The 13,328-nt window shown below is 41.3% G+C and overlaps 1 protein-coding gene across 3 annotated transcripts in view; it reads right to left on the reverse strand.

Annotated features, from left to right (window-relative positions):
- The window catches only part of DTNBP1 (dystrobrevin binding protein 1), a 119,664-nt gene that overhangs the window by 51,736 nt on the left and 54,600 nt on the right, over positions 1-13,328 (reverse strand). For all 3 annotated transcript variants that reach the window (XM_077770124.1, XM_077770122.1, XM_077770123.1), the window contains one exon: positions 7,575-7,597. In XM_077770124.1, the coding sequence (XP_077626250.1) occupies positions 7,575-7,597 (23 nt within the window). The remainder of the gene's footprint in view (positions 1-7,574; positions 7,598-13,328) is intronic.

A 13,328-nucleotide genomic window follows, 5' to 3' on the forward strand; every position in this document is an offset into this window, starting at 1 on the left:
CAACTGATAAATGGCTGAACGAAACGTAGTAATATTCGTATGTGTAGTATCAATTCATCAACAAAAAAGAACAATGCTACAATGAGGGTGAAGCTCAAAAATGTAAACCAAGAGAAAGAATTCAGATGCAAAAGGACAACACGCTATGTGATTGCATTTATACGACATGTCCAGATAAAGGCGAAATGACACAGACAGAAACTGACTGCTGACTGCCCAGGACTGGGCATGCAAGCAGGTACTGAACCCAAGCAGGCGGACAGGAATCCAGTGCGTGACGGAAATGCTACAAAACTAGGCTGTGGTGATGGCTGTACGATTCTATACATTTACTAAAAAATCACTAATTGTACACTTAAAGATGGGTGAATTTTGTAGTACAGAAATCAAACCTCTCAATAAAATTGTTCTTAAAAATCATTTCTCAATCTACAGGATGCCAAAAAGTTTTACGAGGTTATTGGGAACTTCTGCAAAACTGATACTTTTACCTCCCTCCCCCCCCCCGCCAAAACAGCGGAATTCACTATCATTCTCTCCCAAACCTGCTTTGACCTGTATTACATTTCTTGCATGAAAAAAAAAAAAAGCCCTATGCAAACGCCCTAGCCAGAAGTCTAAGGAACCCTACACAGTTACAAAAGTCTTTTTATTCCACCCGGTTTCTTGTTCCTGTGTCCTTCTCTCCAATCTACCACTGCCTCAAATCCAAACCCTTTTAAGTTTCCCAGGGAATCTCTTACTCTAGACTTGCTCATTCTGATCCAGCTTCCACATGCTGGAACACTTGCTCTACAATGCAGATCTGATTCTACCACTCGCATGAAAACCCTCTGGGTCCCCCCAGTCCCGCCCAGTGTCTACCAGCTACACCAGGACCCTCCCTCCTCTAAGCCCCAGGCACCTCCACCGTGAGTTAAGAACCTTTAACATGTACCCCAAATGCATATATTTACATATGATTTACATGAGTTCCGTACCAGTATATTATATAACACACACAAAATGGAAATTTAAAAGGATGACATAAAACAGACAAGTACCAGCTTCCTTCCGCACTCCCATTATTTTGCACAGCCACATCCCTCCTTGGAGACCCCCAGCCCAAAAGAAGAAGTCTAACCTCCTTTGTATGACATTTAAGGCTGTGTATCGTTTGTTCCCTGCCTACGTCCCCGCTCTGTCCCTCACCACTTCAGCCCCACACACCATATGCTTTAGCTGTTAACAAATTATTTGTAGTTCCCTCATTGAACAAGAAGTTAAATCTTAACTTGCGTTCTTGAAATAAACATCTCCGCATCTTTGCAACTGTTCTTTCCTCTTTCTAGAATGTCCTTCTTACCCTTTTCGACCTGGTAAGCATTCTTCGTTCAGATCCAGCCCACGTGCGGCTGCCTCTCTCTCAATAGTCCATTACTCCTGCCTTGGTGTGCTTATTTCTAATATTGTTTTACGTTGTATTAAACGTAAGTATTTGCCTATCGTGCAAGCTTTGCCACAGCGCTTTAGCTCCTTGAGGACAGAGGACAGTTCTATGTTTCAACCTGAGTCTCCATCACTTAAATGTTGTCAAATAGTGGCTGAACAATTGTGCCTTATGTGTTAAGCCAACTCTTTTTTAAATGTATTTATTTGAGAGAGAGCACACATGCGCACAGGAGGGGCAGAGAGAGGGGGAGAGAGAGAATCCCAAGCAGGCTCTGCATGGTCAGCACGTGGAGCCCAGTGTGGGGCTTGAACTCTGGAACCGTGAGATCCTGACCTGAGCTGAAACTAAGAGTTGTTGGACACTTAACTGACTGAGCCACTCAGGCGCCCCTGTTAAGCTAACTCTTGAATGGAATCAACAAACTCACCCCAAGTTTACCCTCTATCATAAGCCAGATTTATAACATGCAAAGGGGCTGCCAAGCCAGAAGAGTCTTCCAAACAAGTGAGACCACCAATGACTCAGAACTCTCGGATTCAGGTAAAGCTCTACAATTTTGACTTCTATTTTTATTCAAATGGAGCCATCATCATGGGGAACTGCTCCACCTCTAAGATCTCAGTCTGAAACTCCTTCTTTGACCACAAGATCTACCTCAACCACTGATCTGTTGCTCTCCCTCTTAAAGGTGCACACCATCCCCCCGTGCTTCATAACCTCTTTATTTAACTGGTGTAGCCAGGCCTCTCCCTTCCAGCCTGAATTCCAGGGCCGGTCCCTTGAACCCACTCTCATTAGCTTCCAAGATTATCAAGCTCTGCTGATCCACTATATGTACCCTCCCAATTCCAAACTCTGTGTTCACTAAAGCATATTTGTTTCAGTTTTTACTGCTACTTCGGGGCGTAGCCCTACAAAATACAAACCATCTTACCCTACATGGATTCTCCAAAAATTGTTTCCTCCCTCCGTGTCAACTTTTCCCCCATATCACCAGGCATCTTTCCTTCTATAAGCTTTCAGGGAGAGAGAGATCCCTGGATCCTTTCTGAAGATAATTCATCTGCGTATCACTGCTTTCCATCTTCTGTAGGATCTTACTTAACTCCTTAACATCTCAATTTCACCTTCTCCCCCGACCTTGACCCTGATTCTATCTCACATTACTTTTTCATTTCTTTCCTTTCATTCATGAAAGAACACTGAGTTCACAACACCTTTATATCCCAACTTCTCATACACTACTGATTTATAATCTGGATTCCCTCCCCCCCTTACAAATAGCTCTTTTAGATCACCAACTACCAATGTGACAATCTATTCACTGTCAAATCCAATGGGATGTCTCCATTCTGCTCAACTTCCTTGCATTACTTAAATCATTGATAACCACTTCTCCTTTAAACTTTCTCCTCTCTGTCCTTACTTATCACTAAATTGTCTTAATCTTCCTCTCAGTTCTTTGCCCACCCCAGTCCTAGCTCTTTCATTGGCTTTCCTTTCCAGAGCTAAGCCATGATTGTGATCACAGTATCAGGCTGGCCTTCACTGCTTTCCCCACATACTCTCATGATGATCCGCTCACTGTGAAAGTGGTAACTCCTAAGTCCTGGCATGTGTTCACACTGTTGGTCACATTTCTACATGGCCGGGCAATTTTATACTAAGGAGGTTACAAAGGACATCCTCTTGTATGATACAACTGGATCCCATTTAATTTTTTAAAAAGCAGATAATATAGGAATCCATTAAAAACACATATACACTTTAATATAATATATAACCATATTTAAGAAAATATAACCATACATCTTCTATTCATGAATTCTTCGAGCACGAATAGGTCCACTGATTGAAAATTCTCACATAAGCTATCTACACTACAATGGATAAAATTTCCAGTCTATTTTAAGAAGCAGAGCAGGAATTTAAGATGCATGAAACAAGGGGTGACTGGGTGGCCCAGGGGGTTAAGTGTCCGACTTCAGCTCAGGTCATGTTCTCACAGCTTCTGAGCTTGAGCCCCACGTTAGGCTCTGTGCTGACAGCTCCAGGCTTTTGATTTTGTGTCTTCCTCTCTCTGCCCCTTCTCCAGCTCACACTCTGTCTCTCTCTCTCTCTCAAAAATAAATAAATATTAAAAAAAANAACCTTTCAGGATTTTTATTATTTTTTCCCAGTTCTTTCCTTTTCTGAATGTTACCTTTTGCAGCAATTAAAAAAATCTACTCACGTATACAAAGTCTTCCAAAGCTGTCAAACTTTGTTTTCTTACACACAGTTCCCCTTAACACTGAGGTTTCATCATTTTCTCTGATATTTAATTAAACTGCAGATTATAAAACAAGTACAAGAATAAATGAGTTCAAGATCGAACAACTTACTCTGGGTAAGTATTCAATGCAACTAGTGGAAATAAAAATATTTGGATGGACTGGTGAGCAGCCTATCAGCCATGAGTGGTCAGCATGCTGTGGGCATCAGTCACTATATTTCATGGAGAATGACAGTCTGGTGAGGCACCCTAGTGAAGGTGGGAGAATGAGCCTGCCTAGTAGAGCCGCGTTAAGTTAGGAATTATGGAGGTAAGCGGCACAATATTTCAATACTTACTCCTTTAAAAATCTTAAGAGTGATCTTTAGATTTATACATGGAACAATAATCTGTTTTAAAAATTAAAATGTAAAAATGATAAATAAGCCCAAAAAAGAGGCATGTCTATTCATGGCAAATTTTGTATGTCTTTAAGGACTGTGAAAAACTTATTCTACACATGCTTATGAAAATGGAATTCCTTCCCCAAAGAAAATTAAACTAAGATTTCTGAGATCCTGCTCTCCTTTTTCTATTGTTTACTACTCAAGTGACTTTCATTAAAAGGTTTCTTAAAAAGGCTATCTTCAGGGAACACAGAAAATCTTCCTGCTGCCAATATGTAAAACAAAACAATGAATTTACCAGTTTCAGTAATACTGTAGGAATGTGCCACATGTGGAACCCGTGAAAGGGGAACTAATCTCACTAACATCCATGGAGAACAGAAGGAAGAATCCAGAACTTGGATGAAATTGATCTACACCACAAACTTTGCGAGTTAGTTATTTTTTTTTCTCCAAAGTGAGCTACTTAGAAAAAAGCTTCCAACTCATTCTATGAAGCCAGCATCACTGTGATTCCCAAGCCAGACAGAGACCCAGCAAAAAAAGAGAACTACAGGCCAATATCCTTGATGAATACAGATGCAAAAATCCTCAACAAGATACTTGCAAATCAAATGAAACAGCACATAAAAAGAATTATCCACCATGATCAAGTGGGATTTATTCCTGGGTTACAGGGAGGATTCAATATTCGCAAATCAATCAATGTAATACATCATGTTAACAAAAGAAAAGATAAAAACCATATGATCCTGTCGATAGATGCAGNCATAAAACCAATGTACAGAAATCGGCTGGATTTTTCTACACCAATAATGAAGCAAAAGAAAGAGAAATCAAGAAACTGATCCCAGTCACAATTGCACAAAAAAATCATAAAACACCTAGGAATAAACCTAACCAAAGATATAGGAGATCTATATGATGAAAACTATAGAAAGCCTATNGCTAGATCACTTTCTCACACCATACACAAGAGTAAACTCAAAATGGATAAAGGGCCTGAATATGAGACAGGAAACCATTAAAACCCTAGAGAAGAAAGGAGGAAACAACCTCCTTGACCTCAACCGCAGCAATTTCTAACTTGACACATCCCCAAAGGCAAGGGAATCAAGAGCAAAATGAACTACTGGGACCTCCTCAAGATAAAAAGCTTCTGCACGGCAAAGGAAACAATCAATAAAACTAATAGGCAACTGATGTAATGGGAAAGATAGTTGCAAATGACTTATCAGATAAAGGGCTAGTATCCAAAATCTATAAGGAACTACCAAACTCCACACCCGAAAAAACAAATAACCCAGTGAAGAAATGGGCAGAAGACATGAACAGACACTTCTCCAAAGAGGACATCCAGATGGCCAACAGACACATGAAACGATGCTCAGTGCCACTCATCATCAGGGAAATACAAATCAAAGCCACACGGAGATACCACCTCACACCAGTCAGAGTGGCTAAAATGAANCCATGAGAGACTCTTGAATACTGAGACCAAACTGAGGGCTGATGGGGGGAGGGGAAGGGGGTTGATGGGCATGGAGGAGGGCACTTGTGGGGATGAGCACTGGGTGTTATATGGAAACCAACTTGACAATAAACTATTTAAGAAAAAAAGAAAAAAGAAAAAAGCTTCCAAATACAAGTACAGGAGTTGAATAAGACAATTAGAGGAAGAAACATCTTTTGGCTTTCCTGTAACCTATAAAGGAAAAACAAAGACAATGTGCGAAAAACAAACTGTTAGAATTTGTTCATATATTTTTCTTTCTTTTTCCTCCACCGATGTCTTGCAAGAGCAGTTCCATTTCTCTTTTTTCTTGTTATATGCTACCCGTGCTTCTGAAATCTTAGCGAAACACTCAAGAGGAAAGCTATTTGAATGAATATTGGTACTAAAAAATCTAGATACGATGCAATAATTGATTTAGGGTTTGTTCAAATTTGAGAGCTTTAATTGGCCTAGGGGTGGGTGAGATGTGCTGTTAAATGTTATATCATAATTAGGCGCGCGTGTGTGTGTAAATAACATACTGTGGCATAAACTAAATAATTCTCTTGGGTAATATGTAACACTACTAAATCTGTTGCAAACGGCTGGTCTCTTGCTGTGAACACCGTCATACAAAAAAAGAAAAAAAAAGAAAAAAAGAAAGAAAGAAAAGAAAAGAAAAAAAGCCCTCAGTACTGAGACAGAAGTGAAGTTGACGTTTTGCATCATCTGTGTCCCGGCCTGTCTTTCAATATTAACTTGATTGCCTTTTTCCTTCCCCTAATATTATATAAGAAGATGCTAGTCAACTAAATGAAAGGGAAAAAGAACACTTTAGGAGGATTTCAAATCTTATTTTAAACCACCAATATGAAATAATGTGCATGCGTCCCGCTGCACAAATGGATTAGGAATAATGAAAACCACGATAACACATTGTATCACATGATCACTAAACATTACCCTCGACACAACCATGAACTCAATCATTTACTGTAACTAGAGTCCGTCAAAGAGAAATCCGGCCAAAACAAGTCTGTTCAATTAGAGTCGCAGCAGGAAGAGCCTTTATACCTTTTAGCCTGAAGATTAGTCATTTTCCCAAAACATCCAAACAGATCATACACGTAAACAATTCGACTGTAAGGAACGTACTCCGAAATCTTCAATCATTCAGTAAATCGTCAATACCGGCTTGTATGTGAAATATAACAAGCACAAAACTAGTTTAATGTGTAATATGAAGGGCAGTAATTCAAAGCCTTCCCAGTTACTGAAATGAGTCTCTGAGAACAGCGACTCCACTACTTAACTGCTCATCAGTGAAAAACAGCCCATTGGAAGGGCTCTGAGCTGCTGGAAAGTGTGGTCTTCTTTATTTTTCCCTATTGTTTCTCCATGACCAGGAAGGGTCAAGGTGACCAGGGGTTATGTTTTCAGTGCCTCGGCTTTGAAAGTTCCCTAAAATGAAAAGGCAGTGCTTTTGGTCTCTCAGGAAACAGTTCAGCAGAGCTGCTAATTTCACAGATGGAGAAACTTAAGCCTGAAAAAGGTAAGAGACATGACAGTGGCAGAGGAGACCCCAGCACTGAAAACCTCTTGGAAGTCCAAGTGACTGTTAGATCAACCGCAGAGCACATCTCTGTCTTTGCTCCCTCCACGCGGCCCAGACTTTGCACAAGGGAAACCAGAATCTTCTCAAACCGGGACTCCCAATAACCTTGAAGGTGGGGCCATGCCATCCTAACATATCACTTATAATGGTCACCAACAGAACCGTCACTTAGTATACGTGTTACAGCTCAAAGTGGGCATCAGAACTACTTGTGATTAAATAAAACTTATAGAAACAGTAGTAAGCAAACTTTTTTTTTAAAATGTAAACTGTCTGATTTAGAGAAAAAGGAATGAGTTCATCATCAAGAGAGAACATCTGACATCGATTAACTCATTTACTTTAAAGGGGAGAATTAAACACAAAATTACCTTTGAAGGTTTCAAGTTCCTTCCTGTAGAAAAAAAAGAACATGTAAATTTCATTTATTTGAAGTATAATTAACATACAGCGTTATATTAGTTTCAGGTGTGCAACATAGTGATTCCACAACTCTATACATTACTCGAGGCTACCGCAATAAATGCCGTAACCATCTGTCCCCAAACAACATTACTACAATATTAGTGACTACATTCCCTATGCTGTACTTTTCATGTCAGTGACTTATTTATTTGATAACTGGAAATCTGGGGGCGTTTGGTGGCTCAGTCGGTTGAGCGTCTAACTTCGGCTCAGGTCAAAATCTCATGGTTTGTGAGTTCGAACCCCATGTCCGGCTCTGTGCTGAGAGCTTGGAGCCTGGTCCCTGCTTTGGATTCTGTGTCTCCCTTTCTCTCTCTTTGCCCCTCCCCTGCTCACGTGCTTGCGTGCTCTTGCTCTCTCTCTCTCTCTCAAAAATAAACGTTAAAAAAAATTTGTCACTGGAAATTTGTATCTCTTCATCCCTGTTATCTATCTCACCCATCTCTCCACCCCACCAGTTTGTTACTCTCTGTATTTAAGAGTCTGGCTTTGTTTTCTGTTAAGAAAACATACTTGTGGTTTTAAAATAACTTATTCCCAATGAAAACCATTCTTAGATTATAATAAAAATTTATATACTTTAAAGGCCCAGAGGGGCACCTGGGTGGCTTAGTCGGTTAAGTATCCGACTGCTGATCTCAGCTCAGGTCATGATCTCAGGGTCGTGAGTTCAAGCCCCATGCTGGGCTCCACAACAGGCATGGAGCCTACTTAAAAAGATAAATCAAATTAACTAACTAGCTACATAAATAAATAAATAAATGCCCAGAGTAATATTTCTGGATGTTCACATAAGCTTTACTGAATTTATAAATACAATTAGTCTAAAACTACCTATTTTCAGTTTTTCTGCTACTACCTTATTCATAGCTTTAAAAAATTCTGCCAGGATTTAAAGAATTAAAACACTAAAAACACTTATTTAAAAAAAAAAAAAGCACTTTAATGCCAGCTATGAACCATCTCATATGTATGAGTCAGTTTATAAAAGCACTTAACAATTTTTCCTCCATTGATCAATGTTAAATAATAGATTTTTAAGATCCTTAGTTAAAAGTCATCCAGAATAGGAGCCATTATTTCTTCTTTTAAATGAAAGAGAAAAGCACATATCAAAGGACGGAGGTCCATAGCTCATCCTGACACAAAAGGGCCAAGCCTCCAGGAAATTGTCTGGTTTGTAATTCTGTCAGTGTCAATTAAGGATCCTGAAATACCAAGTTTCCCGGGGAAATGTACCAAAGCAGAAAACAGATAAACAACCATAAAGCAAAGCGTTTTTGACAAAGAAGTCAAGGCAAGTTGTTTTCAGGTTTTCCTTCATAATTTTAGAACTGTATGTTTCATCGTGATTAGTAATAATAAAAAGCAATTTGGGGGAAGTAAATTTATTTAGTAGAAGTTTGTTACCCCCTCAAAATACGAGACATTCATCTTAATTGCACTCTAGGTTTTACTAAAATCTAGGGATATTCTGAATTCTCAGATCCACTTTCCACACTACTAATTACAATACCCTTCATGTTCCAAAATAGTTGACTACAATTAACAGCTGGTGGAGGGGACGGGCAGGCTGCCCACCAGAAGGCCAAACACAGAATACGCCTGTCACAGCCAAGGGAAGGCTCGGAAATCAGATGGTCACCTCCCTCCTCTTTTCTGAAAACACAGACTCCTCGTAACAACGCTCCAGCGTCATAGTTCACTGAGACAAGGAGGGTATTTTCAAGCCCATCTTTTGTGGGGGGAAAAAAGTGCAATTGTTTCCCTTCAGTCCCACTTCATTCTGAAAAGATTATTTAGGTCAAGTTAAGCATGCCTAAGACTTACTTTACCCTCTGATGATGGGATGAAGCTCAAAGTACCTCGCTGAAAGGCAAGATGTTAAGAGAGCATCTTGCAAAGACACCTGCAATTCCCTTCCTACGGATGCCCTCACACGAGCGATTCTCTAAGCCCACTGATGGTGGAAAGATGACTCTAAGCTTTCGAGTGCATGGCCTTCCGCCTTTCGGAATGTGCAACAGTGAGCAAACTCCTAAAAGGCACCTTCTGTTTGCAAAAGCTGGAGCGCAACAGTAATAAGTTCAGAGACTTTATCCCCTCCCCTCCCCCCGACACCCCCAAAACGCAACAGCTACAAGCAAGACACAAAATTCCACATCTATTTCGTTGATGGGTGGCCACTGGATGCAGGGATGCTGCCCTTCGTTAGGAGGCCCGTGCTCACCTCCCCAGCTTCGGGCCGCCTCCGCACATCAGGAGAAAAGGGGAGAGACCTAGCAGCGCGCTCTGGGTACGCATCGTCTATTTGCAGAATATCATGACCCACAACTGTTCGTAAACTCTTTAAGAAACTTCCTTCTGAACAATAAATCATTCCTGCACCCATTTCCTAAAATAGAAGGCTGGCTGAGGTAGCAAAGGGAAGGAGAAGTGTGGTTTAAAGGAAAAATCAGCGTTAATGGAACTTTCTTTAAAATTGTTTTTAAAATGTTAAGTCATTTGTGAGAGAGAGAGCACGAGCAAGGGAGGGGCAGAGAGAGAGACAGAGGATCCGAAGCAGGTGCCCGAGCTGTCAGCCTGACGCAGCGCTCGAACTCTTGAACCATGAGATCATGACCTGAGCCAAAGTCGGACATTTAACCGACTGAATCACCCAGGTGGCCAGTGTTAACGGAACTTTTAAAGAACTGATAAAGTAAAGCAGTGGCTTTGAAAGCCTTGAAATTTCCTAGTTTTTAGGGCGGACTCCACATTTATTAGGGGTAATAAGCATTTGGAAATAGTAGACCACACAGGAGAAGGGAGGGCAAGGCATGCCGAGCAGAGCAGACATGACAGTGACCCTGCAGACATGGAGGCCGCGTGACACAGGTTATGTGTTTAGGGAAGAACAAACCCTGGATGGCAGGCTGAGCGAACAGAAGGTGTAGGAGAGAAGGTTAAAAAGGTAGAGGGTTCCAAGCAGCAGGCTAAAAGGATCTGGTTATTTTTAGCAGGACAGCATGAGCAAAGCTGTGCTTTGGGAAGAACGTTCTAGCTGTGATGAATAGATCCAGTGACAAGGGTAAGAACAAGAGCAGGCAGCGCTCAGGAAACTATCAGAGGGGTTTGAAGAAGAGCTAATTAGTGTCTGGGAAGAGCAACATCAGTGGCAAAGGCAACGAACAGGAAGAGGTCCGTTTGCCTCGGCAACCGATCCCTCAGGGAAACATGGAGGGAGGAGAGGAGTACGTTCACCCAGAGGGTTCCGGTCCGGACCCCTGGAAGGAAGGCGAATCCATTAAAACCAGAACACTCAGGAAGAGGAACAGATATCAGAGGGCAGTGCATGAGTTCCGTTTGGAACCAGATGAAATAATGTGGCGATGCTCAAAGACAGGACTCCCTCCTGCTGGGCAGGCTACTCAAAAATCCAGCTCCTCCAGATTTGTACTTCCTTGCTTCCCAGTCTGGAAGAACGGATTCCTACTTGGCCTCCAGACCCCACCGCTGCACAGTCAAGGTCACCAACAATCATATGTTGCCAAATGCAACGATCACTTCTAACTCTCCATCTGAATCCCTCAGCAGCATTTGACCCAACTGGCGATCCCTTGAGAAAGTTTCCTCTGGTTTTCCCTTCTTCCCTAGATTCTTCTGCTCGCCTCCCCCCTACCCCCCATCCCACCTCTTCCAGACCACTGCACTCTCACTGCAAGACTGGTTGGGGGCTCCCTCTTTCCTTCACTTACATTCCCTCACAAGGCAATTTCATCCAGCTACGTAGCCTTGAAAACCATCTACATGCTGACTTCTTGATCTGTATCTCCTGTCCCAATCTGTTCTCTGCGCTCCGGACTCATATGCAAGTGCCTGTCTTGACAGCTCTATTCAAGTGAGCCAGGCTTCTCAGAGAGCGTTTATACAACCGCCTCTCCTTCCGCCAGTCTCTGCATTCCATGAAGGGCACTGCCATTCAAGTTTGGTTTATCCATTCCTTCATTCTTCACATCCAATCCATCATGAAACCCTGTCACTTCTATCTCAAAACATGTCCCGAAGCCACCCATTTCTCTCCGTCGTCACTGTTACCAACCCTGTATCCCTTTTCTTATACGGAATGTAATCTTCGTTGTGTTCAGTCATTTCACAAAATATTTATTGAGCCTCAGACACCAGAAATAATGTGAAGTTTGGAATATGCACCCTTTATAATCTCAAGGGAGACAGAGAGGTAATAAAGCAACAATAGAAATCGATCTTACAGCTTAGCACTCTGGTAATGCCAGGTTTTTACAGGAATAAAGAGGAGGGGGCAACTCAAGACACCTTGGTCTCCAGCAAAGGCTTTCTGAAGGAGCGAGGATAGACTGAGTTTCGAAGGAGAGTGTACCTACCAGTGATGATGGGTAACATCTACTGAGAACATGGCAGACCTGTTACTTCTAGCCATGACGTCACACTCCCAATTAGCCAAAGGAAAGGAAGAGGTTAAAGAGGTCTTTTAATGACTAGTTACTCTCCTAACTCTATTAGAAATGGAACAATGATTGGCATGAAACAGCTTTCAAGTTCATCTCTTCCACGATGACATCCTTGACACCCAACGGGCGATCTCCTCCTATCTAAGCTCCTGTGGTGCGTAACTCTATCAGTTTTCTAAAACCTCATGTGCTGCCTTGTGATGCAGTTATTTCCATACAGATATCATCACTACAGTTACGCAGATGTGCAGAGATGGTGGCTCAACGACCCTGATCATACATCGGCAGAGTCAGACCCAACCGCCATGCAGAAAATCAAGGTTATCAAGCACTGTGGCTGCGAAATGACTTAAGATCTGCTTCTTCAAGGAAGCCCTTGCTTAACTACAGAGAATTTCATTCTTTATAAAAAAAAGTTTGGTCACACACTATCTCATTTGATAACGACTTGTTTGCCACTTTCATTTCCAAAAATTGGAGTCTTATTCTTCGTAACTTAATAGTATTTTCAGAAGGTCACATAAGTAGAAAGAATTGAAATGCTCTTTTAGATTTCACCATATTTTAAAATTTACTCGGTTCAGCAAGCACCTTTGTAAAATTCAGCATAACGAACCCTGAAACTAAAACATTCAACAAATAACACCAGACTCAAAATCTAATCATATTTCCAAAGGGTGAAAGTGCTATTTAATCATTTTTTCCACAGGGGTTGAGTTAAAAGGGCAGAATGAAAAGGAAAAAAAAAAAACCATCATACCAATAAATGAATCTATGGAATGTTCCAGGAAATGTATTAAATCTGTGTATGTATAGAAATCAACTAAATCAGACTCACAGATGCAAACTTAATAGATCGGAACCCCTGGATAAATACCTCCATAAACACGATCATGTCACAGATGGACGCACACTTCCTCTAAATACTAAACTGCCTCCCGTAGGACAAACCCACGACAGAAAGCTAACAGGATGATTCTGTAGGGCAAGACACCACGTTCAAAATGCCAAATGCAATGCAACTCTGCACATTTTCCCTCACATTTGAAAATATTTAGGGGAAATTTTTTTTTTTTAGCATTTTTTTAAAATGTTTTTTATTTATTTCTAGGAGAGAGAGAGACAGCGTGAGCAGGGGAGGGTCAGAGAGAGAAGGAGGCACAGACTCTGAATCAGGCTCCAGGCTCTGAG

Source organism: Crocuta crocuta, unplaced genomic scaffold (genome assembly GCF_008692635.1).
Source record: "Crocuta crocuta isolate KB4526 unplaced genomic scaffold, BGI_CrCroc_1.0 scaffold24, whole genome shotgun sequence".
Taxonomy (NCBI): Eukaryota; Metazoa; Chordata; class Mammalia; order Carnivora; family Hyaenidae; genus Crocuta; species Crocuta crocuta.